This window comes from Bos mutus, chromosome 17 (genome assembly GCF_027580195.1).
Source record: "Bos mutus isolate GX-2022 chromosome 17, NWIPB_WYAK_1.1, whole genome shotgun sequence".
Taxonomy (NCBI): Eukaryota; Metazoa; Chordata; class Mammalia; order Artiodactyla; family Bovidae; genus Bos; species Bos mutus.
The window spans coordinates 9,318,375-9,334,286 of record NC_091633.1 but is presented as its reverse complement, the minus strand read 5'-3'; the positions used below and the strand labels follow the sequence as shown (position 1 = coordinate 9,334,286).

Below are 15,912 nucleotides of genomic sequence, written 5' to 3'. Positions count from 1 at the left end.
AGAAACTTCTCCAAGTGTTACAGAGCCCATACCCTTTTACTCACAAGACAGATAAACTGCCCCAAAGCTAATAACTCTAAGTTCAGGCAATGGATTAGAAGTCACAAAATACTAATGGCTAGAAGTGACAGAGGTGTCAAGGAGAGTTGCACAAAGACTTCTGAGCCTCAACAGGCCCTGAAAATCCCCAGACAGTAATGAAGTTCATTATAATTTCCCCAAGATGACCCAAGCTCAGGATGCTACTATTAAGAAAACAGGCAGCTAGACAAATTAATTGCCTGATGTCCATTTGTCTTTAGTTCTAACTTTTAAATAGCACTTAAAAGAGTCAGTCTAGTGACCTGGAAACATAGTTTGTGAAAGACATCATACATTTAACAGATCGCAAAAGCAAGGAATCACGCTATTTGGTATTCAATACATCGTTTTCACAATCCTTCAAACTGTTTGGGAGGGTGCACAAGGATGTCAAACTGTCTGTGGCTGCTGTGTCAGCATTCAACTCCACGGATGGCGCGGGCAGTTTTTATGGCTACCTCGAGAATTTTCTGGAGCAGCTCCGGAACTCCCTCGAGGGCCATGGACGTGTTGTGGAAGTCCCGATGCTGAAGGACCGTGTACACCATCTCGGGGTCACCGGTGCTCACAGCCTCGTGCAAAACTGGAAGGCAAAAAGATGTAATCTGATCACCCTGTATTCTCATACTTACTCACAAATTCCAAAGCCAGCTTGAAAAGTATCTCTCTGGATTGAAGGCCAACAATTTTTTTAAAGCGGGACAGAGGCTCCAGCCCCACCCAATGTTCACAACCATGACTACTTACTTTAACCCCTACCTGACTGAGCAGAGAACAGAGCACTTTCAGCCTCTTGAGCAAACCTGCCATTATTCTCTTCCCCCTGTCTCTTACTACTGACTCAAATCCTGACGGTGTCTTCAGAGCTGGCTTTCACTGTGTGATCACACAGCTGTGGAGATGGGCAGGCAGGCTGTGTGTATTCTTGCTCAGTCAACCCCCAATTACTTGGACCAGTAGTAGGAGAGCTTGCAGAACAAGTGTTGTTGTTTCGTTGCTACGTTGTGTCTGACTCTTCACAATCCCATGGACTGCAGCACTCCAGGCTCCTCTGTCCTTCAGTGTCTCCTGGAGTTTGCTCAAATTCATGTCCATTGAGTCGGTGATGCTATCAACTATCTCATCTTCTGCCATCTCTTCTCCTTCTGCCCTCAATCTTTCCCAGCATCAGAGTTTTCCCAAATGAGTTGGCTTTTCGATCAGGTGGCCAAAGTATTGGAGCTTCAGCATCAGTCCTTCCAATGAATATTCAGGGTTGATTTCCTTTAGGACTGACTGGTTTGATCTCCTCAAAGTCCAAGGGAGTCTCAAGAGTCTCAAAACAAGTGAAGTGCCAGGATTTCACTGGAAAAGGATACTATTTTCAGCTATAATTTTTTTTTTTTTGGCCGGTGGGGGGTGGGGTGGTGAGATATGACCTTTATTTAGCTTATCCACCACACTTTTTCTTTTGGTACAGAAAAAATGTCTGTGCCAAACCAAATGTTTGTTACTATAATTTCTACATCACAATTAAAATCCAAACAGTTTTTCAAAAACAGTCAACTCAATCAAAACCCACTACTTCAGAATCAATAGCTTCTTTGAAGCCACAGTAACACTTAAACATGGTTAAGACTTGAATGCAGAAATTTGGCTTGTTGGAAAGTTAATTAAGCTTCCAACTTGCTCAAACAGAATTACAAAAAAGGCAAATCTGTCTTATTCCCAGAGATATGGTCCACTGGAATCACCAACACTGGATAGCTGTAGGGGTATTTAGAGTCCTGAGATAATAAGGAATCCAGGCTTCTTTTAGACAGTCTTCTGTGTCCTCTCTTCCCAGAGATTTGTGGATGTGTGGACTCACATCACCACCAGCAACTGTAGCCTTGATCAGAGAGTCCAATTCTTCATCTCCACGAATAGCAAGTTGCAAGTGACAAGACGTAATACACTTTACCTTCAAGTCTTCTGACGCATTTCCTGTCAATTCAAGTACCTCTGCGGTGAGGTCCTCCAGGATGGCTGTGCTACACACAGCGGCAGTCACGTCCACACATCCATGGCTGGTGGTCCTAGATTTTAGGTATGGATGAATACGGTCCCCCAGGAACTGCAGACTGGCTCTCTGCAAGTGAGAAAGCGCCTTTGTGTTGGCTTTTCCTGAGTCCTTCCCAGCCTTACCGTCAGCCATTTCAAACAAGCAAGGCAGAAAAAGGACTAGTCAGACACCCAGTGAGAGCCCGCCGCCTACTCCTTCTTCACATGGTGATTCAAACTGCCTATCATTTCTTTCTGATTGTCCATCATGATGGATTTGCTGGAGTTACCGCCACGCTCCTCAGGGGAAACCGGGTGCTCGCCTTCGTGTCTGGTGCACTGAGAGCTGCTTTCTGGATGAAGAGTCACCCCCTACCCTGGGCGCCTGACCCAGGACACAATTGGGACCATTGTGCTGCAGACAAGCCAGTGGCCTCCGAGGCTCTCAGCTCCTTCCCCGGCCCCGAGTCCCAAGAGAGACAGAGCTCAAGATAAAGATGACTCTGAAGACAATGAGGACTGAGGCTACCCTTTATTCAGAGAGAGAAAACAAAATGGAAGGCTTTACGTTATTTCGCAAGTACACTTGCCTGTCCAACCCTCACGGTTTTCCTTTGTCACATCTGCTTTATGTCGGAGCAGGACTCTGGCAGATTCCAAGTGTCCCAAAGAAACAGCAAGATGCAACAGGGTGCGACCTCGAGGATCCAGGGCCTCCACGTTCTGTAAATAAACACTGGCATTTATGTAACTGGATATATATAACTGGACACAAAAACGTGGAAAGGAGTTTCAGAGGTTAATAGTAAGTACAGAAATTAAAAATAGTATTTGCACACTCAAGACAGCAGTACATGGGAAAAACAAATGCTTACACATGGGCACAAACTGAAATAATGTGACTCTGGGGGCTATAAATAAAGGTGACGGTTACTGAGTTCCTTTTTCTATAAAGTTAAGAGCCTCATAAACAAACACCAGCTACAGGCCTCCGATCATCAAACACAACCCAAAGCACAACAGCGCTCAAATTAAGTCTAAATAAGGCTAAGGGCTTGCATGGAAACACAGCCACCCTGTGGTGTGGAACGTGGGGGATTTCTCCAGCACATCTCAGCACTCAAGTCCAGAACAGGAAGTGCAAGGACTTTAATCAAAACTGAAAGTACAGAAGATAATTTGGGTCAGAATAAAAGTACGTTCTCTAGCTGGATTCCCACCAAAACACCACTCTCGTTATTGTTTGTTGAGCTCCAAGTGCCCCGAAGTGGCAGCATCCGTGGGTCCCACATACAGTGAGCGTGGTCCGCCAGGCACGCATGAGGACGCAGATAGACATCCATTTGGCTTCTACTCTTCACTCCTACTCTGGCCCTCCCTCCGGCACCTGCACTGGGGTCCAGGGCTCCGTCTGAACGGGTCAGTGCTGCCTTCCAGAGACAGCTCTGAATGTTCTTCCAAGGATACAAGAAACTTCCATGGGGCTGTTGGAAAATAAAAACCTTTAAGGGGACTCCCCTGGTGGTCCAGCGGTTGGGAATCTGCTTGCCAGTGCACGGGACACGGGTTCGATCCCTAGTCCAGAAGATCCCACGTGCCACGGAACAACTAAGCCTGTGAGCCACAACTACTGAACACATGGACCACGACTCTGAGCCCTTGCTCCCCAATAAGAGAGGCCACAGAAATAAGAAGCCTGCACATCTCAATGAAGAGTAGCCCCCACTACTAGAAAAAAGAGCCTGTGTGCAGCAATGAAGACCCACCACAGCCCCAAATCATGAGACTGCTTGCTTAGAAAATGTGCTTTATGTTGATGTGTGATGCTAGTTGTGGGGCAGCCTCCAGAGAGATCCAGGACAAGCCACTGTCAGCCACAGGAGAGGAAGGTAAGCAGGACTGTGGGTAAATAGCCACTATCCAACAGCTACCTGACCTGCCTGTTTTGCTAATTGTATCGCGGCCATTGTGAAGTGAAGACAGACTGGTATCGAAGAAAAACAGAAGTGGCTGAAGACATTCTGCTAAGTGAACACGTGTCCTCCTGGACCAACTCCAGGCCCGGTGTTCTCTCAGGTGCTAAAAGGCCATCACGTCTCCTAGAATAGGACCCACACCACCTCCTGGGATTCCCTGACTTTTCCAAAGGGATGGCCTGTTTATCTCACTTGAGAATTCCAAAGGGCGGGATCTGAATCTTATATTTCTTAGCTTCTGCCACCTTAGTCTCTAATGTGCATTAAATCATTGTTCTTTTTTTTCTTTTAAGTAATGTGACTTAAAACTATTAACTTAGCTGAAGTTTAGCAGGAAAGAAAGACTTAGCAAATTCATTCTTATCTTTCACGTCTGTTATAGATGATGCTTTCTTACTCAACAAGTTTTATGTACTACATGAAAGGTGCTAGGGTTAGCACGCTGCCAGACACAGGAGATGCTTAACAATATTTACCAGGCAAAAGGGGAAACTGCTGCTGCTGCTGCTGCTAAGTCATTTCAGTCGTTAATTCACACCCTAGAACAAAGCCAACACCTGGGACTAAGAAGTAAGGCTCAAGTTTCTGGGTCACTAGATATGATGTATACAATCAAATTCAAATATATTAAGTTAACTTTTTTCTATTTTTGACCACAGGGCAGCGGTGGGGCAACTGTATGTCTGAGTCCCATAGCTGTACACTTTGCATAGATAATTATAACTGTGCAGGGCCTCCTATGCCCCTCCTCATCTGAAAGGAGATAAGGGAGGGAAAATGATATATTATAATGAAAGTGTGATTTAAAACAATGGGTGAATAACGATTAGAGTGGAAACTGGTGGGGGGAAAAAGATAGAAAATCAACAGAGAAATATCAACAAAACCAAAAGTTGGCTCTTGGAAAATATCAACAAAATTGACAAACTTTTGGCTAGAAGAACCAAAAGAAAAAAAAGAGAAGATTCAAGTTACCAAAATCAGGAATGATATAGGGGATATGACTATCAACTCTACAGAAATGAGAAGTATTATAAATGAATGCTATGAACAACTGTATGCCAACAAATGAGAACTTAGATGAAAGGCACGTATTCTTAGGCAGCCACAAGCTAGCAAAACTCACTTAGGAAAAAAACCAGAAAAAATTTATAACAAGTAAAAAGATTGACTCGGTAATTTTAAAATTTCCCAGGGGAAAAAAACCTCAGACCCAGAAGGGCTTCACTGGTGAATTCTACCAAACGTTCAACAAATTAATTCCAATTCTTCACAAACCCAAAAACAGAAGAAGGAAGAAAACCTCCCAACTCATTTTATAAGCTCAGTATTATGCTGATGACAAACAAATCACACAAGAAAGACAACCACAGACAGTATCTCTTATGACTATAGATACAAAAATCCTCAACAATATTTTAGCAAAATAAATTCAATAATATATGAAAAGGGTTATTGTACACCATGACCGAGTGAGTTTATCCCACAAATGCAAGGGTGGCTTAACATCCAATAATCAATTAACGTGACACATCATATTGATAGAAAAAACAAACAAACATATGACCATCTCAATAAATGCACGCTGTGGTCTGAATGTGAAGTGTCCACCCAAAATTCGTATGTTGACATCCTAACCTCCAAAGATGATGGTATTAGGAAGTGGGGCCTTTGGGAAGTACTTAGATCATGAGAGTGGAGCCCTCATGAATGGAATGAGTGTCTTTAGAAAACAGGCTCCAGAGAGCTTGTGAAACCTCTTCCACCAAGTGAGGACACTGTGAGGATTCACTTGCTATGAACCAGGAGGAAAGCCCTCACCAGACACCACACAAACCCGCTGGCACCATGGTCGTGGACTGCCAGGCGCCAAGACTATATAGGTTTCTATTGTTCATAAACTGTCCACTTCGTGATATTTTGTTACTGCAGCCCAAATGGACTAAGATGAGGCAGAAAAAGCATTTCACAAAATCCTACACCCTTCATGATTAAAAAAAACCCAAAACATTCAACAAACTAGGAATGAAGGGAACTTCCTCAAACATCATCTATCTATGAAAAACCCACAGCTAACATCATACTTAACGGTGAAAGAATGGATGCTTTCCCCCAAGATAAGAAATAAGACAGGAATGTTCTCTTCATCATATCTATTAAACATTGTACTAGAGGTTCTAATCAAGACTATAAGGCAAGAAAAAGAAATAAAAGGCATCTGAGGAAAATGTAAAACTATTTCTATTCATAGACAACATGATCTCACATATAGGAAATCCTGGGAAATCCACTTAAAAAATATTAGAACTAATGAGTTCAAGTTGTAGGCTACAACAGCAATGTAGAAAAATCAGTTGTATACTTATACACTTGTAACAACTCAAAAGTAAAATAAAAAATTCCATTTATAGTGACATTGAAAATAATAAAACATTTATAAATAAGTAACAAAAGAAGTATAAACCTTATACTCTGAAAACTATAAAGCACTGTTGAAAGAAATAAAGATCTAAAAAATGGAAACATCCCACGTTCATGGTTCAGAAGACTTAATATTTTAACATGTCAAAACTCCCTAAACTGAGCTACAGAGTCAATGCAATCTCCATCAAAATTCCAGCTTATTTCTTGCAGAAATGAACCAGGTGATACTAAAATTCTTAAGGAAATTCAAGGGACCCAGAATAGCCAAAATCATCTTGAAAAGAAGAGTAAAATTTGAGAAACCACACTTCCCAATTTCAAAACTTACTACACAAAGCTACAGCAATCAAGACTGTGATACTGGCAAAAGGGTAGACATATAAATCAGTGGAATACAATTTAGAGTCCAGAAATAAACTTATACATCTATGGTCAATTGATTTTCAACAAGGGTGCCAAAATAATTCAATGGGGAAAGAATAATCTTTTCCACAAATGTGCTTGAACAACTAGATATCAACATGCAAAAAAAGAATGAAGAATTATATATACTAAATGCAAACGTTAGCTCAAAGTTGATCATAAACCTGAATGTAAGAAATAAAACAATAAAACTCTTAGAGGAAAACATACAATTATATTTGTGTGACCTTGTGTTAAGCAAAATTTCCTAAGATACAACATCAAAAGCATAAGAAACAAAAGAAAATATAGGTAAATTATACTCCATCTAAACTGAAAACTGTTATACTTCAAACGGTATAAAGAAAGTAAAAAGACAAAGACAGGGAGAAAATGTTTGTAAGTCATGTACCTATTAATGGGCTAGTATTTAGAATATGGGAGCTTCCCAGGTGGCCCTAGTGGTAAAGAACTCGTCTGCCAGTGCAGGAGACACAAAAGATGCGCGTTTAATCCCTGGGTCGGGAAGATCCCCTGAAGGAGGGCATGGCAACCTACTCCAGTATTCTTGCCTGGAGAATCCCATGAACAGAGGAGCCTGGAGGGTTACAGTCCATGAGGTCGCAAACAGTCGGACACACCTGAGGCAACTTAGCACGTGCACATCTGGAATACATGAAGAACTCTATTCATGAATAAAAAGACAAATGATCCGGTTTTTAAACGGGCAAGGGATTTAAATAGACACTTCTTCAAAGAAGATACGCCAATGGCCAACAGCACATGGAAGACGCTCAAATAACTAATCACTGTGCTGTGCTGCGCTGACTTGCTCAGTCACGCCAGACTCTTTGCAACCCCATGATCTGTAAGCCGCTCTGTCCATAGGGATTCTCTGGGTAAGAATACTGGAGTAGGTTGCATGCCCTCCAACAAGGGATCTTTCCGAACCAGGAATCAAACCCAAGTCTTCTGCATTGAAGGCGGATTCTTTACCATCTGAGCCACCAGGGAAGCCCAAGAATACTGGAGTGGGTAACCTATCCCTCCTCTAGGGGATTTTCCTGACCCAGGAATGGAACCGGGGTCTCCTGCATTGCAGGCAGATTCTTTACCAGCTGAGCTACCAGGGAAGCTTAGGGAAATGCAAATCAAAGCCACAATGAGATAATACTTCACATCCATTAGGATGGCTACAATCAAAAGGACAATAACAAGTGTTGACAAGGATGTGGAAAAACTAGAACCATTATACATTGCTGATGGGAATGTAAAATGGTGCAGTCAAACTGAAAAAACATTTGGCAGTTCCTCAAAAAGTTAAACACAGAATTACTATTAATATAAGACCCAGCAAGTCCTCTTATAGGTGTTTACCCAAGAAAAATAAAAACATACAGTCACACAAAAACCTATACACAGATAAGCAGAGCAGGATTATTCATAATAGCCCAAATGTCCATCAGCTGGCTAAGGAATAAACAAAATATAGCATACACACACACACACACACACACACACACACACATGGGAGTACTATTCAGCCATTAAAAGGAATGAAGTATTAACACCTCCCATGACATGGATGAACACTGAAAACATCATGTTAGGTTAAAGAAGCCACACACAAAAGGCCACGTATTGTATGATTCCATTTATAAGAAATGTCCAGAAGAAGCAAATCTATAGAGGTATCAAGCTGCTTAATGTTGCCTGGGGCTGAAGGGTTGGGGGGAAATAGGGAATGACAGCTAATGGGTGTGGGGTTTCTTTCGGGGGTGATGAAAATGTTTTGGAATGTGACTGTGGTGACAGTCGCACAACTCAGGGAATACACTAAAAACTGAATAATACACGTTAATGGGTGAATTGCATAAGGGAATTGAATCTCAATAAAGATGTTTAAAAATCAACCTATGTATGTGTTTTATGCAACACTTAAGTCTAATCTACGATCTATATGCTCTTTGACGAGTTGCTTAACTCCTCTTGAGCTTCAGTATGCGCGCTTGTAAAACGGGAACAGTAAGAACAAACAAACAAAAAAAACCCACCTATCTTACAAAAGTCTTACTAGGGTAAACCTCATGGCAAGCTCTTAGAAGAGTCAGCTCTTATGATTATACTCCTACACTACATTGCTTCACATAAGCTGTCGCTTTCTCCCTAAAAGGGATTTGTTCCAATTTCCTTACAGCTAATAGGGGAGCTGAGGGTCCTAAACTAATGACATGAGTTGAGTTAGCAAGAGCTCAGAATTTCACTGGAATTCACTGTCATAGCTGATCATTTAAGTTTTTCCTTTAAGTTTCTCCAATGATGAGCTGCACCAAATTAAAACTGCCCACTCTCTTAATGATCACAGTGCCCTCCCAAAGAAGAAAAGGCGTGCGATTTCTCCATGTCTCCTTATGTGCTAATTTTTAAGCCCACCGACTCTTCTTATCCAAGCCCTCTTTGGTAGCCTACTGTTCTGCAGCTGAGTGCGGGCTGCTGTGTCTGACAGCTGGGTCCACTTCCGGGTCCCTAACTAGCCTCGGGGGACCCATTCTGAGTGGTGCACAGTCAGAACTTTGGAAACTATCACAGGTACCTCCTGGGGGGAAGGCCTCAGGCAAGAGGCTGCTAACTGGCCCTCCCTTTGCTTGAGAGAGTCCTGTGCGTGCTCAGATGGCCCTCGTCCTCTGTGGCCAGCCGGGGCCTGAGCTGGTTCTCCCACCCCAAGTCCGGGGAGGTATAAATACGTGCCTGGTTGCAAAGGTGCAACTGAGCCCAGGGGCTGAGGAGGAGCACCTGAGAGCAGGCTCCAGGCTCTTTCCCTTGGATCCAAGGCTCTGGCTCAGGGTGGGCCTCCAGCCAACAGGGACTGGCTGGAATGAGTGCCCGGTGGCCTCACCCAGCCTTGCCCTGGGCTGCGATGAGAATCCCCGGGTGGTTCCCGATCAGGCTCTGAGCACTGCCGCTGCCTAGAACGTCCTCTTTGGCCCAGATTTTGTGCTTTCACTGCTGGCTCCCTAACTGAGGGCTGGCCCTGGAGTCAGGCCTCAGCTGCCACCCTCTACCTCACTTGATCCCACAGGGCTTTCCCTCCTCTGCTAAGGTGCACAGACTGTCCTTTGCATCTGTCCCCTTAAATTTTCATTCATTCTCCCAGCATCGGCAGGAAGGCTGAAAGATGTTTAACAGACCTCTCTGGCTAAGTGACAAATGACATAACCAGAACACAAATCATTTCAACTGCACCGACCAACTTTAAGGCCCCACTGAATATTAAAGACAGTAGAGCTGATGGGTTAAGAGGCACTTAATAAAGTGCCTCGGCTGAGTAAACGCTGAAAGCTTGAAACAATCTCATCTCTGGCAAAGTTAAACAAGCAGTGAACTTCGGCTAAATGAACAAGACATGGTGGGGCTGACTCACACACATTCAGAAACATGTGCTTATTCTTCTTCATCTGGATAAACTTGATTCTTTCTGTGCTGCTGTTCCTAGAACAAAATAAAAATTCTTACAGCTACCAGTGTGCCAGCTTCATGTCTCACTCGTGGGATGGAAAGAATGAAGAACGGACTGCAGAAAAGTACTGGCAAACAAAGCCTTAAGTGAAACAGCTGGCTTTACTGCTGGGGTGATGGAAATTTTTTGTTTTTAATTATGCAGCCAATACGGGTTCCTTGTAGAAAAATTGGAACATACATAAAAGGAGCCACATTCCCAGGATGATGATGATATTAACAGCAGCAGCTATGGTAAATGTATTGCTTCCAGGTACCCTGGGCCCGCACCTTCTGATCTTTTCCCTTCCTCTTTCTCCAGAATCCTGAAATGGAGGCACTTTTACCAAAAGAAGGAAAGCAGGAGGGTTAAGAATACAGGATTCTTATTCTGTGAGAGTGACTTCCTCAGGATTGACATCTTAGTTTGACGACTTGGTAAGCAGGTGACTGAACCTCTCCATCTCTGTTTCCTCATCTGTAAAATGGGAATCACACAAGCACTAACCCCTGGGGACTGATGTGAGAATTACATCTAAAACTGCACATAAAACATTTTAAGGGACTTCCGTGGCAGCCCAGTGGTTAAGACTCCATGCTTCCAATGCAGAGTGTGCAGGTAGGTTTGATCCCTGGTAGGGGAACTAAGATTCCACATGCAGTGCAGTGTGGCAAAAAAAAAAAAAAAAAAAAAAATATATATATATATATATGTATGTATGTATGTAAGTATATGCATTTTTTACCTACAGTATAACACAGGGAACTCTGCTCAATGTTATGTGGCAGCTGGGATGGGAGACAAGTCTGGGGGAGAATGGACACATGTATATGTATGGCTGAGTCCCTTTACTGTCCACCTGAAACTATCACAACATTGTTAATCAGCTATACTCCATATAAAAGAAAAAGTTAAAACAAACCAAAAACAACAAAAACATTTCAGCACAGTGCCTGGCAAAATAGTAAGCGTTTAGTGTTAATGCTCCGCATTTTGACAGCTCATGAACTGATTTGTTAAGGGTAAATTAAGCACCCAAGCTCACAACTTAACTAGTATTAGTACTGGCCATTAACCTAACTGCCTCCAAGGCAGGGGAGTAGATAGCTATTTCATAATTAACAGAGGATCTCAATAAGTATCAAAGCAACAAAATATTCCCTGCCTTGTGTTGTAATGGTATCAATAATCAAGTTTTTGATCCTGAAGCAGTTGCATAATTCACAGGACCCAGATTAAAATCAACATGCAAGGCCCCTTCTTCAAAAGAAAATAGTAAGACTTCCCAGATGATGACAACAGAGCACTGAACCAAGCATGAGCCATTTCTGAGGACAGGGCCCTGGGCAACTGCCGAGACTGCACACCCGTGAGGCCAGCCCCATCTCCACCCCTTCAATGGCCAAAGTTTCAGGATTGCAATTGGACTGCGTGGTCATGACAGTCCAACTTCCACAGTCAAGATGTTTTTTCTGAATACACTTCAACTATCTCTCCCCCAGAGAAAACAGAATCTTGTGACATGATCTACAGTTATAACAGATAACAAAGTCAAAAACAAATAAGTAGCAAAGATGCATATTCTTTCTTGATCTCCTTGACACTCAAAGGCACTAAGGATCAATGTATCCCAGGACTACCTTGCTGCAAAATTAGAATTCGCTAATCACCTGTGTCCTTAATGTTTTTCAAGGTAAGAGGCACAGAGAACTTTTGATGAACATTTCTATCACAAGTTGCAGGAAAAAGAAATAATTCAACCATGCCACATTTCAGATTACAAATCAAGACTGTTATTATCGACTGAGTTTTTCTATAAAGAAAGACGGTGCTTCGTTTTAACTCTTTTCCTCACCTCCCATGAACAGAAAGCCTGCTGTTTTCTGAAATTGGTATTGAACATGTGTGTGGTTCAATGACGATGGTGAACCACTCTATCAGATAGGATTTTAGTTTTGTGACTTTCCTTGTACTTTATCTCAATATTTCACAAGAAGCTGTGAGGCTCCGATACTGAGGAATTACAGAGGCAAAACACAGCAGGCCTAAAAACAAAGACTGTCTGGTCATTTTTAAAGTGTCTAAGGTGAGACTTACAGCCGAGAAAAAAACGATAGCGGGTTCCCTCTGATCTACGTCTAGTAAGAGAAAGGGAATTGAATCATCAGGTACACTGTGATGCCTAACTGTTGAATCATTTACTCTGGGGGCATGATCTAATTAGGAACAAGGACTCTTACGACAAAAGTTTATTCTGTGTGGACAGAGAATTTAAAAGAAAAAAGGGCAACTTTTGACTTCCACTGGGTGCTCAACAGACTTAAAGAAAGATGGCAGAGTACAAGAACACATTTAGGGCTTCCCTGGTGGCTCAGTGGTAAAGGATCCGCTTGCCAGTGCAGGAGACATGTGTTCGATCCCTAATCAGGGAATATCCCACATGCCGCGAAGCAAGTAAGCCTGGGCTCCACAACTACTTAGCCTATGCTCTACAGCCCAGGAGCTGCAAAAAGTGAGCCCACTTGAGCCGCAACTGCTGAAGCCCACTTGCCTAGAGCCAGCGCTCTACAAAAAGAGAAGCCACCGCAATGAGTAGGCCCCACTCACAACTAGTGAAAAGCCCGGGCAGCAGTGAAGGGCCAACACAGCCAAAAAGGAAGAACACACTTAGCAGTAACTGTTCATCAGGTGAGGGTGTCGGAGGGGGGGTGGGGTGGGGAATGCCGACCTTGCTCAATTTTTGCAAATCAGAAGAAAACCAATGCCCTCTTTCCTCTAGAATTTCTTGACAATTAGCGCATCAAATCTGAGCCATCCAAAAACCAGAACTTTAATACACTAGATAAAATGAAGTCAACCCGAACAATTACACGAGGTGCTTCCCTGGTGGCTCAGACTTAAAGAATCTGCTTGCAACGCAGGAGATTCAGGTTCGATCCCTGGGTTGGGAAGATCCCCTGGAGAAAGGAATAGCCACCCGCTCCAGTGTTCTTGCCTGGAGAATTCCATGGACAGAGGAGTCTGGCGGGCTACAGTCCATGAGGTCGCAAAGAACTGGACACGACTGAGGGACTAAAACACACACATACACATCGTAACTGCTAAGTATGTCGGTTTTTAACTTGAGTGTACCAATACCTCCCAGAATCACTGTGCTGCTTTGAAGACAGGGTTTCTCAAAAAGGATGTTACTGACATTTCGGGAAAGACAAATCTTAACTGGGGAGGGGGATGTCTTACACATGTGTGTCTTCTAGGATACTGAGCAGCCTCTGTGGCCTCTACCCATTAGATTCCAGTAACACCCACTCCCCGCGTGTAACAAACAAAAACGTCTCTATTAATTACCAGATGTGTGGGATGAGGGAGGAAATCACTTCCAACTGAGAACCACTGCTTATAAAGCTGGGAATATAAATAAAAAAAGAATCAAAGCACTTTAGAACAGGAAGTGATTTTAAGGATGCTGTGCACCAGCAATTCTCAAACTTTGGTGTTTATCAGCCTCCCTGGGGAGCTTTTCCTGGGCATCACCCCAGACCTATTGGTAACAGTCAAGTACAGAATTTGCCCACATGGGTATCAACACCCTCATTCCACAAAGAAGAGGACGTGGGCCAAGACAGGGAAAATGCCTTGCCCAAGGTCACAGGGCGAGTTAGAACCTGGGCTCCAAACCCAACCAAGCCCAAGCCCTTCCTGACAAAAAGAATGGGTGGGGTGAGAGGTGTGTGTTGCTCACACATTTTGGAGAAAGGCAAGAATAATTGGTTAAGACGGTGCACGCTGGAGCCAGTTGGCCAGAGTTACAATCTCGATTTGGTGTTTATTAGGTAAGCGACCTTGTGTAAGAGACATAATCTCTGAGCGTCTTTAGTTTCCTTCTCTGTAAAATGAAAGGATAGTACCTACCTCCTAGGGCTGCTGGAAAGGTTAAGAGGGAGAATGTATATAAAACCTTCGGCCTGGCACACATTAAATACTCAGTACACATCCTGCTGTTATTATTATTGTCCCTCGATTGCTGAGCGGAAGGGGACGGCGGTGCCCCGTCCCCTTCCCCAGAGGGCTGGAGATGGGCTCAGGGAGGCGATACGATCCCCGACTCCCCGGCTCCTCTAGCCGGGGTAAGACCCTCGCCTCGCCCCCTCACCTGGTCCCGCAGCTCCTTCTCCAGCTGCCGGTAGTCGTTGTTCCAGACCAGGAGGTGCAAGGGGAAGTCGCCGCTAGCGTCGCGGGGCGAGGACATGGCGAGGGAGGCCGCAGCCGGGCCCTCACCGCCCGCTTGCCAAGCCTCAGCCCCCGGTGGGGGTCTCCGGCGCCCGCCCGCCGGCCGGCCGGCGAGCGAAGAGAACCAGGCGAGCGGGCGAGGGGGCGCGGTACGCGGCCGGCCGGCCTAGCGGGCCGGGGGCAGGGCACGCGCGGGAGGTCGGGGATCGTGGGCCGGGTCGGGGACGGGGGTCGGCCGCGCCCACCCCGCGCCCCGCGGCGCTCCCGCCCGCGCTGACAGCTCGCAAACCGACTTCTGCGGGCCGAACTGCCCCAAACAGGGAAGTGCGGGGAGCGGACCACCGCGCGCCGCGGCGGGGGGGTAGGCGAGGCTAGCCACCCGGGCCGGGTTCCGCTCAACCTCACCCACCTCCAATCCCATACCGGGAATCAGAGCATCGTACTGAAAACAGAAATGAAACTCTCTTGCTTAGCCTAGGATCTCGACCTGAAAAACTCGATCTAGCCTTTATCATCCCCTTTACTCCTGCCCCAGGTCCCTCATATGGTTCGGTCCACAACTGGGCCTCTTCCATCGGCTCTGCGGTCAGAGGGGGGTGACAATAGGCTCCTGGACCAAACCATTCTAGTTCCTGACTCTCTTGCAGCCTGTTTGGACCTGGGGAGATCCTGCCACGATTGGTCAGGAGCCATTTTGGAAGTGGGCAACACGAACCAGTTTTCAAGTAGGCATCATAAACTCTTGGAGAAGTGGCGTTAAGTAGTTGCCCCATGAGAGGATGGTTCTAGCTCAGAGCTTCTCAACTTAAGCACATTTTGAACCACATAAATTTGATATATTTGTTTTTGCTGTTCTGGTAACTCTAATTCTTTTATTTTTTACTTTGGATTTATTTTTATTTTTTATACAGTTTTTAAAAGTTGCTTTCCATTTACAGTTTTTACCAAATATTGGTTATATTCCTGGTATTGTACAATACACCTTGAGTTATGTTACACCCAATGGTTTGTGCCTCCCACTCCCCCACACTTACATTACCCCTCTCTCCACTGGTAAGGACTAGTTTGTTCTCTGTATCTGTGAATCTGCTTCGTTTTTGTTGTGTTTATAACTTTGTTGTCATTTTTAGATTCCACATGTAAGTGATGTCATACTGTATTTGTCTTCCTCTATCTTACTTCACTTAGTATAACGCCCTCAAAAGTCCATCCTTGTTGCTGCAAATGGCGAATTTTCACTCTCTTTTTTTTATGACTGAATAGAGTACCATTGGAGAAGGC

At 44.3% G+C, this 15,912-nt stretch overlaps 1 protein-coding gene and 1 pseudogene across 1 annotated transcript in view; both read right to left on the bottom strand.

Annotated features, from left to right (window-relative positions):
- Positions 1-14,964, bottom strand: part of ANKRD13A (ankyrin repeat domain 13A) — a 34,494-nt gene extending 19,530 nt beyond the window's left edge. Inside the window, exons 1-3 of the mRNA XM_005891493.2 lie at positions 14,555-14,964; positions 2,694-2,826; positions 540-664 (exon numbers count right to left, since the gene is read on the bottom strand). Of these exons, the coding sequence (XP_005891555.1) occupies positions 540-664; positions 2,694-2,826; positions 14,555-14,650 (354 nt within the window). The 5' untranslated portion in view covers positions 14,651-14,964. The remainder of the gene's footprint in view (positions 1-539; positions 665-2,693; positions 2,827-14,554) is intronic.
- LOC138991432 (histone H2A.Z pseudogene) lies at positions 852-2,599 on the bottom strand (annotated as a pseudogene).
- Positions 14,965-15,912: the final 948 nt, after the last annotated feature.